The sequence below is a fragment of the Saccoglossus kowalevskii genome, chromosome 14 (genome assembly GCF_978046115.1).
Source record: "Saccoglossus kowalevskii chromosome 14, keSacKowa6.1, whole genome shotgun sequence".
NCBI classification, from domain to species: domain Eukaryota; kingdom Metazoa; phylum Hemichordata; class Enteropneusta; family Harrimaniidae; genus Saccoglossus; species Saccoglossus kowalevskii.
Window position 1 is genome coordinate 9,168,526 of NC_140654.1, and position 16,992 is coordinate 9,185,517.

At 36.2% G+C, this 16,992-nt stretch overlaps 1 protein-coding gene across 1 annotated transcript in view; it reads left to right on the top strand.

The window, feature by feature from the left end:
- The window catches only part of LOC102804562 (tudor domain-containing protein 7-like), a 66,134-nt gene that overhangs the window by 10,447 nt on the left and 38,695 nt on the right, over window positions 1-16,992 (top strand). Inside the window, exons 3-10 of the mRNA XM_085507456.1 lie at window positions 3,528-3,628; window positions 4,348-4,453; window positions 6,712-6,829; window positions 7,020-7,172; window positions 8,637-8,943; window positions 12,287-12,369; window positions 13,455-13,588; window positions 16,255-16,543. Of these exons, the coding sequence (XP_085363582.1) occupies window positions 3,538-3,628; window positions 4,348-4,453; window positions 6,712-6,829; window positions 7,020-7,172; window positions 8,637-8,943; window positions 12,287-12,369; window positions 13,455-13,588; window positions 16,255-16,543 (1,281 nt within the window). The 5' untranslated portion in view covers window positions 3,528-3,537. The remainder of the gene's footprint in view (window positions 1-3,527; window positions 3,629-4,347; window positions 4,454-6,711; window positions 6,830-7,019; window positions 7,173-8,636; window positions 8,944-12,286; window positions 12,370-13,454; window positions 13,589-16,254; window positions 16,544-16,992) is intronic.

The window sequence follows — 16,992 nt, forward strand, 5'->3', positions numbered from 1 at the left end:
TTTTCGCTTGGAATTTATTTTCGCTATTTTCGCTGAAGGGATGATTCCGTGAAAATAAAATCCAGTGAATATACTTTTTTTCCTATATTTCACATTAAACTCATGAAAAATCAGTGAAAATAAATTCCAAGCAAAACGCCCAAAAAGCTTTTTCAGCGAAAATTAATTCCAGCGAAAATAAAGTATTCCACAGTACTGTACTTCCCCGAACGTAAGCCCCTCCCGAATATGAAGCCCATCCCTCTATTTTTACTAGGTATTTATCGAGTTGATGGCATTCACGATTATAAGCCCAGAGTGTTTTTACTGGGCGTTGACAATATTCTTTAAAATATGCGTGTAAAAAGTGTGTTTCATTTCATAATAATCGTGATTGGCACGGTAGTTTGGTTCGTGCTTTTATGAGAAAACTCGCATTAATTTCAGAGTGCATGGCGAACGTGCACAACATTCGCATCCTTTCTATTCTGTCATTTACTCAGAATGAACCCCGGTGTTGCAATACTGGAGTAATCCATATTTCTTTGGGTAGTAGCTTTCGAAAAGACAAAAATGTGATCGTTAAGTCGTGTACCTGGTTATTTAGCATGGTTTACTTTGAAACTATCATGAAAGGCCTAGGGTTTGAACGATGTGACATGATGTTGGCGACCGTGAAAGGTGTTTAAATTTTTCCTCCACACTCAGTTTACCCACGGTTACTTATTAACCGTTGTTTACTTTTCGGAAATTGCTAATCGCCAGTTTTGAGGGGAAAAAATCATCGTTTCTTTCGTTGCAATCAGTGCTACAGATCACATTTTAACATTGCGGTAATTCACTTCCGCATTGCGTTAAAAAAATCATCGTCCATAATCATTTTGATTGGTTAATGAAAGACATGACCTGTTAGGTCAAAGGACAAGATTAACCTAATGAGAGCAGTAGTAACGTCTGTGATGCGACAGCTGGACTATGACAATAAAAATAAAAATAACGAAGAAAATAAATGCATTCGAAATCAAATGTTATAGAAGACTCCTTAGTACATGTATCACATGGCGACATCAAATTGAAATGAAGAGGTATGGATGAAACTAAAAGACCAGCTGAAAGAAGGACAAAAAATAGAACATCTATTTATAACAGTCGAGGAAAAACAGTTGACGGCCAAGAAGAGAATGGGAAGATGACATCAAAGAATGGACAGAGAATGGAGAGCAGCTTTTCCATCTTGCTGATGACATAAAGGGCTGGAGGAGGTGCATCTGGTCATGGGTGCACCAACGGCCTCCTGAAGCTATGGACTTAAAAAAAGAAGAAGAAGAAGAAGAGTGGACATTTTCACTATTTTCAGTCACAATGACTGTACTATTAGTGGCCACCCTCAGATAATTTCGACATGGAGAACAGCTGGGACTAACAAAACATGTGTTATCGATAATATTTCTGTACATATATATAGTACTTTATATTGAAAATAAACAAAAAAATAGACATGCATCTCGAAAATTTTTTCCAAAGCCAATTCTCAAAATAAAAATTGTTGTGCCTGAGACGTATACCTTGCCGGTAAACATGTAGGTCGCCAAAAATGCAAACCTAGTGTAAGACACAATGAATTGTTTCTTTTCATAGCAATTTTGACATGTGCGTGAAACAAAGAAATTGAAAGAAAAGTCTCCAGACAGACAGACAAGAAAGCTAAATGATTGATTGATTGATTGATTAATTGATTGTGTATTTTACAGTCACATGCAAATTAATGTTGATTTAACCATGGAGCAGAAAAAAAAAGAAAAACATGATCTTACATATATTTGATTAATTCTTCAGGAAACTGCAACCTTGGTAGGGAAAATAATCTCCACTCTGTGGCTACAGTAAACAGTTTTGAAAACTGTGGTCACTTCGAAAACCACCACTTCATGAAAATAATTGTACACAGTTTATTGACGTTACGATTTATTTTTCTTGGCTGACAGAAAATCACAAATTGTCGATTAGCATATGACACCAGTTTGATCCCACTTGTTCATCTTTGTTTGGTCGAAAGTGTCTCCACACAGTCATCTCCTTTCTGTGACTACGGTAAACAGTAAAAAATATTATGCGACTGCGTTGAACAGTTATGAACACTGCGGTTTCTTCGAAAAGCACCACTTCATGAAAATAATTGTACTATCGTTATTTGTTGCGGTCATCGAACATGCAGTTACGATTTATTGACATTTCATTATTTTTTCTCAACTTCAAGCATGATGGGAACCACGAAGTCTTGGACAGTCGCAAATTATTCAGTAATAGCTGATTAGCATATGACTCCTGTTTGACCCCAGACACGCTTGTCTTTGTTCCAACGCTTCTCCACTCAGGCAAAACATTAGCATGTTTAGAAAGAATCATGATCTGGGATTCTTCATTGTGGGAAAAACGGTTGAATTATCTGAACAATGAACAGGAAAACGAACAGGAAAACAGCGGCAAGCATTATAATTATTCATCTGTCACCGTAACGCCATAAGTTACAGCGTGCCGTAATTTTGCGATTTTCTTCATCCTACCATATTAGGAAATGCGAATTCCAAATATGGAATGATTACACACGTAAGCATCCTCTAATAATAAAAAAACAAGCATGGCTGCCCTCAGTGTTTGACCGGACCGCACACTAAGGAGTTAAAATCTAAATCTGCTGTAAATGTTTTGGGTTTTGGCATTCCCATGATGTATTCCCCCCTGGAGGAAAAGATGTATAATAATAAGGTGTACTGTCTTTGTGCATACTTTGCTGTATCCTTGTAATAACTTCATATTATTATACAAAACTGTTGTGCCCATCACCTAGGTGTCATGCAAATACCATAGGTGTTGCTTTAGGTGTATGGCATATACTACCTCATACAATACATCAAAGACTACAAGATGTACACTTGTTCCATGTGCAATCAATAACTATAACCTTTCTAGAAAATATTACTGAAAATTCGTTCTTTGTAACTGCCATTGTAGCTTCACATATCAGTACAGAATAGAATAGAATAATTAATACCGTAAAGAAAGTTAACATTTCTTTTTAGGTTTTCAGATTAATAAAGTAAATAATAAAAGTTCATGAAATGTAAAAATTGATTTAAAAAAGAACACAAAATTGATGAACGACAAAAATACTACAGACTATTATTAATAATATAAGAAATATTAAAATACTGTGATATGTAAGTATATCTGTATGCAGCACAGAATATGTATAGAATATAAAAGAACATGACAAAATAAAAGAATTAGTCTTGTTTATATTTAACTAAATATTTGCAGAGAGTGATAAGATGGTTTGTATTTGGTGACTGTAGTGCAAGTTTAAATTGTTCTTTATGAGGTTTCTTTAGGAATATTATATACCGGTATGTCATCTCTGTGTTCTGTGTACAGTTTACATTCTAGTAAATGATGTAATTCATCCTCTATTTATTTACAGTGGGTGCATAATCTGTCTTTTACCAGTGTTTTTTGTTTTGTGTTCATGTCAATTTTCATTACATTTTTAGGTGAATCAAGATGGATGAAAAGAAGCTAGCATCACTTAAAACAACCATCAGAGCCGTTCTACAATCGTCTAAAGAAGGGGTGCTGGCAAGACTTTTTAGCAGTAAGCATTATTGATTTTATCAGGCTCCTTTTCGAAACTTTTGAAACTACTGTATAAGATGATGATGTATTTAAAAACTTAGCAGACCTCAAAGGGACTTGAACTTTGTGTTTTGAAAGGACGAATTTGATAAAATTGCCTTGGTTTTTCAGGGATAATATACCATGTACTCGAAGCTGTTTACAATTTCAACTTCTTCTTCAAAACCGCAAGTCAGAATGTTTTCAAATTTATTATGCAAGTACCTCAGATTTGTTCATTTCATCTCAAAATCTCTATTTATCTCTATATTTTTGGTGAATATTTTTGTTATTTTTGGTAAAAAGTGATTTTTTCGACTTCTTGTTGAAAACCGCAAGTCCGATTGCTTTTATGTTATACATATAGGTACCTCAGCTAAACCTCTCTTAGATTTGTTCATTTTGTGATGATATCTTCAATTCTCTAATTTTGATGAATATTTTTGTCAATTTTTGATAAAAAGTTATATTTTCGAATTTTTGTTGAAAACAGCTAGTCCGATTGCTATACATACTATACATATTGTTCATTTATAATGATATCTTCAGTTCTTTAATTGAAATGTGCAACAGTGGAGCTATCTCAGCCAACAGACTGCTTGTTTATGGGCAGCAAGGTAAACTGCTAGTGTCTTCTGCAGTCAATTCCTGTTGATGTCTTCATTCATTAATTAAAGACATTTGTATTTGTTTTTGCAGGAGATCTTTATGATATGACTGGTGAAAGTGTACCATATGCAAAATTAGGTTTTCCAGATTTGGACAGTTTCTTCCGATCAATTCATGACACTGTTAGGATTGGCCTGTAAGTAATGTGTCCCATTATGGATAGGAAGTGATTAAGTTTATCTTGGCACAATAGACCATTTACCGTTCACTGCGAGAATCACGCGTTATGCGTGAAATCAAACGTAAAAACAGGACAAACAAAGGTCATAGCATCGTAGTCGCGTCAAACATCGCGTGGGATTCGACAAACGCGAAAGTATTTCGGGGACATTTCCATGCTTAATAATGTGCTGTCCACATTTGATAGGCAATTTCGATTAAGTGAGGGTATTCAGAAGCAATATTCCTCTGTCGAAGATCGGCCGGTCAATGTAAGCTACGAAATAAAGAAATTCTAGTTCAAAATCAAATCGTTCGATTTTTTCGGCAGACGTTCGACGCGCGTCTTTCACGCATCTCGCGAGATCTCGCAATTGTACGGAAAATCACCTATTGGCACAGTCAGATTGAGTTATATTCTTTCAATTTTTCTCAAGTTTAAATCCTAATGGATTAGTCATGGATTAGTCATTAATTAATCAATCTGGGTGAGTATGCCATATACTCGATGAAGAGACCCCCAAACGTCTGTTACTTTGGGTTTGTATTCCACAGACTCGGTGGGGAAGCCACTTGCCAAGATTTATTCATCTATGGATGGAAGTTGGTCTACAGGTGCTTGTGTTCAACTTGACCTTGTTGATCCTTGGATATTACTATTGTTTCAGTCATTCTTTGAACGATTATGTTTAACTAAATATTGCTACCCTACAGCAAGTTATTATCAACATTGTCGGTAAATGTACAGCAATTGCTTCCAATGGTGTTGAAGTTGTTTTGATACATTCGCGATGCACCCAGACTTCAAGTCGCCGCTCCACTGTCCAATCACGCACTCGTTGACTGTGACTGTCACATTCACAGCGCAGTAAACGGGGATTCTCGACTCCACCTGCGATTCGCGAAAAGATAGTTGAGCTGTATTTAGAAGGAATATCTTTTGCTGACATAGCGAAAAGGGTTGGTGTGACGAAATCTACTGTGTATAATATATGCAAAAAATTGTCTGAGTTCATAGCGGATCAAGCAACCGCGTGTGTGTCCAAGTGAAAGTATAGTTTTATCCGCTTTGATATTTTACCGGCTTCAGTAGATAAGCCGGCAGTCGGTCACACGGTTGGTTTTTATTCTGTTTCATCATAGAATGAATAGTTTTGCCTTTATTATGCCTCCTGGTGTAGTTGAACGAAGATTGTCGATGACCAACTGTTTGAATCGTTGTTTTGTCGGTAAATCCAATTTCTGATTTTCTTCGTTCATAATTTGAATGTGAAGTGCGTTCATTCGCCGTAAAAATGGTGTCTCGCTAGTGAGGCGGTCGATAAAACTGTTGTAATCAAAGTCATCACTATGAAACTCAGCTTGTGATATATATATTGGTATAATTCTTGTATCCCGATAATAAACAAACTCTACTTTGAATAAGTATTCCGCCATGACTGTCAGTCCGATCAGGTACGAGTTGAAATGCGTTGTGGGTCCAATGACGGCGACTAGAAGTCTGGTGCGTCTCAAATGTATCAAAACAAACTTTATTGTAGCAAAACAACTTCAACAACATTGGAAGCAATTGCTGTACATTTACCGACAATGTTGATAATAACTTGCTGTAGTGTAGCAATATTTAGTTAAACATAATCGTTCAAAGAATGACTGAAACGATAGTAAATTACTCTTATACTGTTAGAATAAAGAGATTGTCACACAACCCTATTGTGTAGTCTAGTTAAAGCATGGAATACTGTTTCTGTGGCAAAATGCACTCTCAAGAGTGAAAATCTGTGCATTTTCATCGTATGACAAGCATCACCAGTGAAAACAATGTTCGAAAACTATCACTGTATTTTGGACTAGTTGTTGAGACTTTCTTGAACAGTATGACAAGACTTACCCTTACATGTGATGAATTCGGTTGTTCAGGATTACCTAAGTTTATGCTGTATTCTAAACCGGTGTTCCACTACAGCTTGCATGGAGCCCATAGAATACATGGTACAGTGGTGCTTGTCTGAGCAACGTAGAACGCTCTGTGATGTAACCCCGTGCTGAAACCGTCATCTGACACAAACAAGTTATATTAAGACGAATAGCATTTGGTTTTTTGATCTTAATGAATTATTTTCATAATCCAAAAAAAAATTTTTTTGAAATTGCATACGCTTTTTCAGAGCTTGTCTTTGAGAGTACGTAAATTGACTTTTGTATTGTTTCTTTTAATCTCATTTTTATCATCAGTAATAGAGATGGAGAAAAGACGTATTACTGTGTTGTTGATGAGTCAACAGCTCATCTACATAAAATGATATCGGCTCAACGGTCATCAAAGAAAAGGAAAGGACGAGGTAGAGGGAAGGTTTGTAGACATAGTTTACCATTTGAATGCCTTAGTCCCATCAATAATGTTTTTACTAACACATCACTTTCTGAAGTCCTCCATGGTTTGGTGTCATCATTTATTGTTGTCATCATCAATTCTGATCAGTTCCATCCCTCTTCGCTCAGATATCTTGTAATCGTAATCAGTTCTTTCCCTCTTCATTCAGATATCTTCAGCACGAAGACCTACATACCCACAACCAAGAAAAAGTTACTACACTCCCCGTTCATCTAGTCGGTATGGTCCTATGGCTACACCAAGATCCAAGTCTTACTCGTCTTCATCGTACATCTCTATGCCGAGAATAAATCCAGTCAAGGTGAGCACAGTTCCGTCAGTTAACTGAATGCACAATGATGATTTTAAAAATGTCCAAAACCACTTAAGTTATTAATATATTAATAATAAAGTTATCCCTAAGACCCCCTTACAAACTTCGTGTTCGATATAGGACCTATAAAGACATATACAACATGTGCAAAATTCATTACCTGAAATTTGAATGTGCGCTGCATGACTTCTGTATCACTTCAATTGGGTATCATTGGTTGCATGTGTACATTGTTCAGAAGAACGTTGTAATAAAATGGTGGCATACTAAATTTTACATATTTCTTACCTATATTAATATAAACTAAAAGATATTACAAAGTGTCATCAGGTCAGCTGGAACAACTAAAGTGATATGTAATCATGGAATAAATAAAGTCGTGAGTTGTAATTTTATAATGTAAGCATCAAGTAAACTGTTGTTAATGAGCTTTATTGTCTGATTCCCAAAAAACAATCGAACAGAAACAAAATTCCATTTTTTTTGTCTAAAATGAACCTTTGAAGTTGCCCACTCTCTGAAGAGACGATTTGTTTCATGCAACTATGATGTAATGTACAAAAAAAATGTAACTGAAATTTTTCAAATTTTACAGCAAGTCTCAGAAGTATTGGGGCAGCCAATTTGCAAACTCGCTAGCGAATTAGTTAACTGCTTGGGTTTTGGCTAAACAGTTGGCTTTTGAATCTTGCTGGCACCGTCTTGTGATCACGCCCACTTACGGCGAATCTATATAACAGTAGGGAGCGATCGTCATACTTAGGGAGCTAATCAGCGACGGTTTTACAGTTGGGTGGCTATTTCGCGTTCAAATATACTAGGGAAAGTGGTCTCTTTCTTTCGTATCCACGTAAAAATGATGAATGACTTTTTTAGCGGTCGGCTTAATTTTACCCCCACGGATCTTTTGTATCCCTGATTTGTAGAAAAATGTTTCTCAAATTGACTATTTACATTTTGTAGTTTCAAGCAGTGTTCAAGATGGCTACCCCCATATAATATCGGTGAAATAATCAATTTATCATATTATCACTTGTATGCCAGCTGTGGTTATTTCCAGGCTCAAACCGGGGGGCTCAAATTACTCGTAGGGGAATCCAGACATGTACCAGGCTGCGTAAAAAGCATTCTATGTCCCCTACTGCAATATAGACTCGCCCAGAGTGGACGCGATCACAAGTCGGCACCAGCAAGATTTGAAAGCCAACTGTTTAGTCAAAACCCAAGCAGTTAGCCAATTCGCGAGCAAGTTTGCAAATTGGCTGCCCCAATACTTCTGAGACTTGCTGTAAGCATTAGCCATAACTCAATACTAATTGGTCAATACAAGATCACATGATCATCAACAGATACACTGTAACTTGCAAATTGAATTACTTAATCGGTAGATATGGTTGTTGTATATCCTAGTTGAATAGCAACATTCAACTTGTGTTTCTTCTGTATTTTCAGCCAGTACCCCTTGAAAGCACTTACCAACCGAGAACAAGTAGCAATACGTACCAACCAAGGTTGAATTCTGTGACATCAGTCTACAACAAACCCACTGTGAAAAGTACTGTAACTGTAGTCTACAACAAACCCACTGTGAAAAGTACTGTCACAGCTGTGTCTTCAAGCCATAGTACCTATGAAGTACCTCCAAGATTTCAGAAACAGAGACAACAAACTAGTAGATCTGACAGTAGTAGCAGTTATACAACTGTATCAACTGATTCTCACTCAGCCTATCTACAGTCAAGTACAGACATATTGAAAGGTAGAAGATTTATTTATTCAATATACTGTAAAACTATTAATTATTCACTGGGTTTTAATTTAATACTCGCGTGGAGGGAGGGGGTATCTAGACGTTTCTCTGCCTGGCAACCATCACTGGTGAAAATGAAGGTCGAATACTCTTAATTAAAGCGAGAGGATCGTCACCTGCGCACACGAGGGAATTGAGTCCCAAGCGACGATAACAACACATGCCAAAAATGTAAAGGCTCATGGGTAGACGCTTGTTTGTTAACAATGACACGCTATGGCCATCTGACGCATGCGCAGGTGACGACACCCCCGCTTTAAGCTTGTTTTTGACACTCTTAAACAGCGTAACAAGATTACCTTCACATTTGCAAAACATACATGTGTAAGTTTAGTTGTTCAGGATTACCTTGTGCAGTTTTCTTGACTTTAGCCGACTCTTCAGTTAGCGTTCCACAGCAGTTCACGCAGAGCCTATACAAATGCATGGTACAGTAATTGCGCGACTGAGCAACGTAGAATCTTCTGTGACATAGCTTCGCCCGATCATATGTAAACATAAACCTTAATGTTTAGGTGGCCTATTTGTGTACATAATCAAATAATAAAATTAAAACTGGAAATAAAATTAAAGTGGAAATGTATTGTTGTATAAATGTCAGTGACTGGTGAGAGCAGATTTTGTAGTCGCCACAGGCACTATGCGTTTCAGCATTTTAAAACACAGTGGCAAGGCTGAAACAGTTTTGCTATGTTTATTTTAGGTATTGAGGATTACAAGTCACTTTTCCAAGAATATATTGATAAGAAGTTTAGGAGACAAGTAGATGTGAAACTATTCCAATCTGCAACTTTTGATTGGAAAGCTTCTGTAGAATTAAATGGGGAATTATATTGTAATACAGAAAGGGCTAGTTCTAAAAGTGAGGCTGCACAGCTTGCTTGTAAAGTCGCTATTACAGCGTTGTATGAGAATATCATGAAGTATGTAGATATTGGAAAATACTGTACTACCAAATTAGATAATTGTCAAGGTATGTTAATTATAATCAAATATTTGAATCAGATAATTTGAATAAAACTTTGGTTTTGAGTAGATCATAGTGAGTAATCAGTTGAAATAAAATGATTTTATTATACAAACCTTTAAGTTGACTCATTCATCATGTCAATCATAATGTATATTTAAGTTCATTGTTGGTTTTTTTAATCGTGTAATTTCAAATTATTAAATTTTTGCAGCTGACGTTTGCCCACACTTTTTACACAAACGGATTTCAGTATAGAAAAAAAGATTTCCTATCCCGAACATTATTCAAAGTGTAGGTGAACTACTCAGTAATTATATGATACTCGTCTGACTGTGCACTCATGCTCGAACAAGAGCCCACCTCCCACTTTTGGGACATCCCATTTTTTGTGTTTATTCCTCAGTGTTCTCCCCAAAGCGTTTTAGCGTAGTGGGGCCGCTACTCCATTATTTATGCCGCTACTCTGAGAGATTGCCCGCTACTCTGTGGCATTTCCTGTTACTCTTTCTTTTAGCTTGTTAATACACGTGCGAATCTGTTAGTCAGCGTCATCAGCGTCCGGTACTGTGAGCCAAATCAGGTGTGAATGGAAACATGTCAGTGATTACGCAAAGACAATGGACTAATACAGCTTCGTACTTCGACAATAAACACTTTCGCCCTATTTAATTGGGGTAATAGCGAGTATTTTCTCAGTAGCATATTTGGCTGGAAGAAGCAACGATGTCAAACAGCAGAAATATTACGTTGTGGTTCCGCGTAGAACGCCCTGCTGGGCCCCTGGTTGCGAGCGATAAACCCACCAGCAACGCGGTCACCGGTACACCTGTCGGCAGTGGTACTAAACGTGTCCAAGATGATGTTACAACGAAAAGTGCAAAAAAATAAACTCTAGATTTGATGCACAACAAAATATACGTGGCTGAGAGAAACATCCGATGGCAAAGGTAAAAAAAGTATTTATTTGTAGCGTTTTACTTGGAAGCGAGTTTTGACCTAGTTTAGTAAATTTTTGTATGGCTTCATTTTTTGCCGATCGTCGAAACATTTTTTTGGAAACGACCTTCTTTCTGGAAGTTCAAAAATTGTTGGCTACGATTTATCAAAGTAACTAATACTAGTATTGTGTTTTGAAATAGTTGGGTAAAGTTTATCGTGGCAATTTTTAAGTTTAGCGACTTTTCAAAATGGCGGCAATTTGTTTATTTTCGTGTTGATCGTGACGATATTTTTTAAATACAAGTATTGATTCGCTCCTATTTCTTATCTTTTAGGAATGCTGTGACACATATGTGGAAAATTCAACTTAAAAACATCCAGAAATAGTTCTTTGGTATGGAATTCTATGCCATGTATAACTATTACGAAATATGCTATCGATAAACACGCACACTCGGAGATGCACAAGAAGGCCATGTCATTTAATAGAAGTGGGAAGCAAAGAAAATCACGGCGTTCTCAAAAGCTGCAGATCACTGGGCTTCCATGAAAGTCCGAAGAATCAACATTACATAGAAATCACACAGCAGCAGATTCATTTAATCTTCTACATAAATTTGTTAAAAAATAAAGACACATTTTCATCCATGCAAGCCTGTCATTATTGTTTTCTTTATCTTCAGACAAATGCTAATGATATGTAAATTATATGCAAATTAGCCGCCACTCTGATACATTTTTCTGGGGAGAACACTGATTCCTTCCTAAATGATTCAAATTTGATTGTTGAGTCCAACAGACAATCAAATACATATAATATAAATCCCCACTTTCCAGTCTGAAAACAATATCAACAAGTTCATTATCCTTATTAATACTAACCATCCTAAACTAATTAGACATGTGACACTGTATCTGAAAGTGTGTTTTAAAAAACACAAACTGCACTAATTTTTACTGCCTAATCTTGTGTTATTTTAACGTTGTGTTTTTTACTAACCTTTTTACCTTAACTTTTGTTCATTTCAGCCAAAAATGAATTTGTAATTTCATTATGGTGTAACAATACTGTATTATTATTATAATTATAATACAGCATGGTTTTTGACCGCCCTGAATATTGTACGAACAGTAGACCATGGGAACCATGTGTAAACAAGCTACCATATTCAGTTTATCTTTCACTAAATGCTAATTTACCTTTTTTTTTTTAAATTAATCTTTGTTTAGCAAGAATCAATTCCAACAGGTCATACTTCGACATCATTACTTCTGCAATGCGTAACCAGAATGCCTTCCGGAATTCCTGGAGAATTGTGTCGGTACAACACAGCATTCTGCAAATGCAGCCTATATAAGATATTAATATTCAATAAATTGCAGGTAACTCAAGTCAACACAGAGTCCCTACCAAACCCACAAAAAGAACCAGGGAGGACGAATGGTTTGCGGACAGGATCAAAGAGGTAGGTCCAGTTTAACTCTAGATTCTATTTTAGTTTTGTAATTAATGGTTGTTTATTTTTAGTTTAAAGACAAGTAAAGTTTTTTTTTTAAATTTCCCTTTGAGCACATTACAGCAAACTCACATTCTTGCAGTATATTTCACTTTTGTGGCCTGAATTAATTGGCCACCAAATTTATTTTCATAGAAATTATATATTTTGTTTATTTATCTCCTAAACCTTACCGAAATACTGACTAATGATTTTGTTACTAGGGGTATAATTTATGTAAAATAAAATCATTGTTTTGTGGCTTATTACCTTATTTCAACAAATAAATACTGCTATGTTTGTTATCAAAACAGTGTTTATTTATAGTCACCATCTGTGGTTTCTTTGTAACGCATTTTAAAATTTCATATATATAAATAAATGAATTTATTACATATGTACTGCAGTTTATTTTGATTCGTCCCTGAAATCAAAATCGGGATTTCCACAACCCATATGCAAATGAGGTCTGAGAGCAAACAAAGTAGTCCCTTCAGGAGTACAGTTTTTCGGAATAAACAATATTTAGAAACACGATATTTTCCCCTTGGGGTACATGAATATACTTGCCGAGTGAAATGAAATTTGAACAGCCAATGAAAATACCATGTTCATTTGCATATTGACCGTGAAAATATCGAAAACATTATTGCATGGGTGATATGCAAATTAGTTTGGGACAAAATAAGTGACTGTCTAAAAGTACCATTACTGTTCACTCGAGATGCGGTGTATTCTGCTGTACTTTCACTCGCTTTGCTCGTGAAAGTACGGCCGCAGGATACACCTCATCACTTGTGAAAATAACTTCCATACGCAACGAAAGCCACGGGGAGGGTGTGGGGTTCTGTCATAGTATTTTACATGTGAATGAAAATGTCCAATGAAAAATATGGTCCAACAATTGACCTATTTATCACTATTAATGGCATCAAAACACACAAAAGCTCTATTGTAAGCACATCCCTTGTGTGTTCAAATCTGCATAACTTGTATTTTCATATCTACTGCACATTTTTCACCCAACGTGTGTTTTTTCCTTTCTATCACTATAGTTGGTTAATTCCAAGCCTAATGGTATTTGGGGGACAAGATTTTCAGTGGAGTATAAAACAAAATATAAAGAAGAACCTCCTGCTGGTTTGTTAGAAAAGTTGCAAAGTTGGACAGATATTGTCTCTGTAGAAATGTGAGCATACATGTTTTTTTAGTTACATATACTGTAAAATACTTACTTACTGGAATTAATTTTCAATGAAAAGCTTTTGTGAGATTTTAGTGTGTTCCGGTTTGAACTGTGAGGGCACTATCTCAATCAAGTCTCGCCTTTGATGAGATTTCAGTGTGTTCTTGTTTGAACTGTGAGGGCACTATTTCCATCAAGTCTCAGGTTTTGTATGATTTTAGTGTGTTCCTGATTGAATTTAGCCTAACATGTGGGCGTGAGTCGTGCCTTTGCCAACCGAATGGCAGCAGACATCACTATCGCCTGACAGAATAGTGCATGTCTCGTCGGAAAGATCAGTACTGCGAATTCAAAAAGTTCACGCCTTCTTGCAATGAGTTTTAATGAATATTTATTTTGGTGGCCATGGTAACATCGTCAATCGAAGTTGTGTTTGCATTGTCGGCAAAAATCAAAACAAGATGTTAAACATAGGGCGAGAATTTGCCAGCACCTTATCTCACATTATGTCAGCAAATAAACTCTTTGATGGCTGTCACTATCTGACGTTCCTGCAATTTGATTTGTACCGACAAATTCTTGTCAGGCTAGATTGAATTATGAGGGCACTATTTCAATCAAGTCTCACCTTTTGTGAGATTTCAGTGTGTTCCTGATTGATTTGTGAGGGCACTATCTCCATCAAGTCTCACCTTTTGTGAGATTTCAGTGTGTTCCTGATTGATTTGTGAGGGCACTATCTCAATCAAGTCTCACTTTTTGTGAGATTTCAGTGTTCCTGATTGATTTGTGAGGGCACTATCTCCATCAAGTCTCACCTTTTGTGAGATTTCAGTGTGTTCCTGATTGATTTGTGAGGGCACTATCTCAATCAAGTCTCACTTTTTGTGAGATTTCAGTGTTCCTGATTGATTTGTGAGGGCACTATCTCCATCAAGTCTCACCTTTTGTGAGATTTCAGTGTGTTTCTGATTGATTTGTGAGGGCACTATCTCCATCAAGTCTCACCTTTTGTGAGATTTCAGTGTGTTCCTGATTGATTTGTGAGGGCACTATCTCCATCAAGTCTCACCTTTTGTGAGATTTCAGTGTGTTCCTGATTGATTTGTGAGGGCACTATCTCAATCAAGTCTCACTTTTTGTGAGATTTTAGTGTTCCTGATTGATTTGTGAGGGCACTATCTCCATCAAGTCTCACCTTTTGTGAGATTTCAGTGTGTTTCTGATTGATTTGTGAGGGCACTCTCCATCAAGTCTCACCTTTTGTGAGATTTCAGTGTGTTTCTGATTGATTTGTGAGGGCACTATCTCAATCAAGTCTCACTTTTTGTGAGATTTCAGTGTTCCTGATTGATTTGTGAGGGCACTATCTCCATCAAGTCTCACCTTTTGTGAGATTTCAGTGTGTTTCTGATTGATTTGTGAGGGCACTATCTCCATCAAGTCTCACCATTTGTGAGATTTCAGTGTGTTCCTGATTGATTTGTGAGGGCACTATCTCAATCAAGTCTCACCTTTTGTGAGATTTCAGTGTTCCTGATTGATTTGTGAGGGCACTATCTCCATCAAGTCTCACCTTTTGTGAGATTTCAGTGTGTTCCTGATTGATTTGTGAGGGCACTATCTCAATCAAGTCTCACCTTTTGTGAGATTTTAGTGTGTTCCTGATTGATTTGTGAGGGCACTATCTCAATCAAGTCTCACCTTTTGTGAGATTTTAGTGTGTTCTTGATTGGACTGTGAGGGCACTATTTTCCATATTGTTCATGACCATGCCTTGTGTTAAGGTTGCTCATTACAGTTTCACAATTTTGTTTTTTCATTTCGCGAATAGATAGCTAATTATTATTATTATTCATTTGTTGCTGCCTTTTTATAACAGAGGCTCACTAATCTACCAAGAATAGAAGCTGCATAAACTTTGTACACAAATACACAAGTCTTGTAAATAACAGAATACACATATTGTTAAATAAATTACATAAATTCAAGTTTAAGACTGATATTAATAACATTAGTTAAAACGAAATTTGGTATTAGTATAGGTAAGTAACTAATTTCATAAAGATAATTACTGGGTTAGAAAATTCTGTCTCTAATCTACTAAACAAAGTTTGATCTCTTTATCAATACCCTCACACAGGATTGTTATATAAAATAATGTGCAGAAACAAATGTTTAGTATGGGCCTAATTTTTTCGATAAACTTGATTACAAAGTTAATACGTGGAAAGGAAAAATAAAACATAATGCGTTTCATTAGAAAATGTCTCTGCGTTGAAACAATATGGCTGGAACAACATTCTGAAAAAAATTAAAAATAGGGGGTTCAGACCTATTTATAACGATACTACAGTTTCAGCAATTTTTTTCTATGCTTAATACATGAGCAATAGAATGTGAAAACTTCTGCACATTCTGTTTGACTTCATCCACGTTCGGGATACTGTATTGAGCATCCTTAACGAAAGCTATCTAAGATTTTTTTTTGCGCAATTGAGAAGTTATCCTCTAGGCAGACTACCATTTCCCAAATTGGTTATTCCAATGGACAACTGGTTATAAGTTTTTGAATTTCAAGCTCTGTCATCATAACTTTGAAATATTCTCTTATGTTGATGTATACTGTTACATACATTATGTATCTGACAATTTTTATTTTTGTTTAGGATAATGAATAAAATTATTTTATATCCTGCCAAAACACAACAATGTAAGACTGAAGAATTAACATCCAGATTGAGTCTAATTGATTTGAAGGCTAATGGGGACAGTAAAAAACTTCCACATGTTGGCAGTGCGCCTGCTAAGCTGAGTGACAGTGCACTGGTTAACAGAGTATCTGATGCTACTACTGCGTATAATCTTGATGGTTGTGGTGATGACAATTTGAGAATTACTGTATCACAGACTGGAGCAATTCGATCTGTCAGTGGTAAATCTGGTACCACAAATAAGGTGAGTCTTATCCGTCACTGGGAAAGTAAAAATTATGTCATATCCAACTTTTATCCGAGTTGATGTTCATAAAAAGTGGGAATTGACAACTGCGATGTGTTGACTCAGGAACACATGAAACATCAAAGAAACCAGAGAGCTTTCAAATTTAAGGTAGCGAGACTATTATTTGCATACTTGTTTTCATCTTCTAATTGTGACTAAATGACTACAAATAGACCCGGGAAAGTATATATTTTTAGAATCGCCAGACTTCAAGCTTTTCACAAGTGTATTTTGCATGCCCGTATCTGCATTTTACGACACGTTACTCAATCAAAGGTGAAAAATTACTTTTTCTGTAAAAAAAATAATTACGCATTTACGCTGGCGATAAGAAGTATTTTTTTTCACTTTTCCTAGTTGTTCAATAGTCTGGTAAATTGAATGTGTCTGGTCAGTTTTATTCA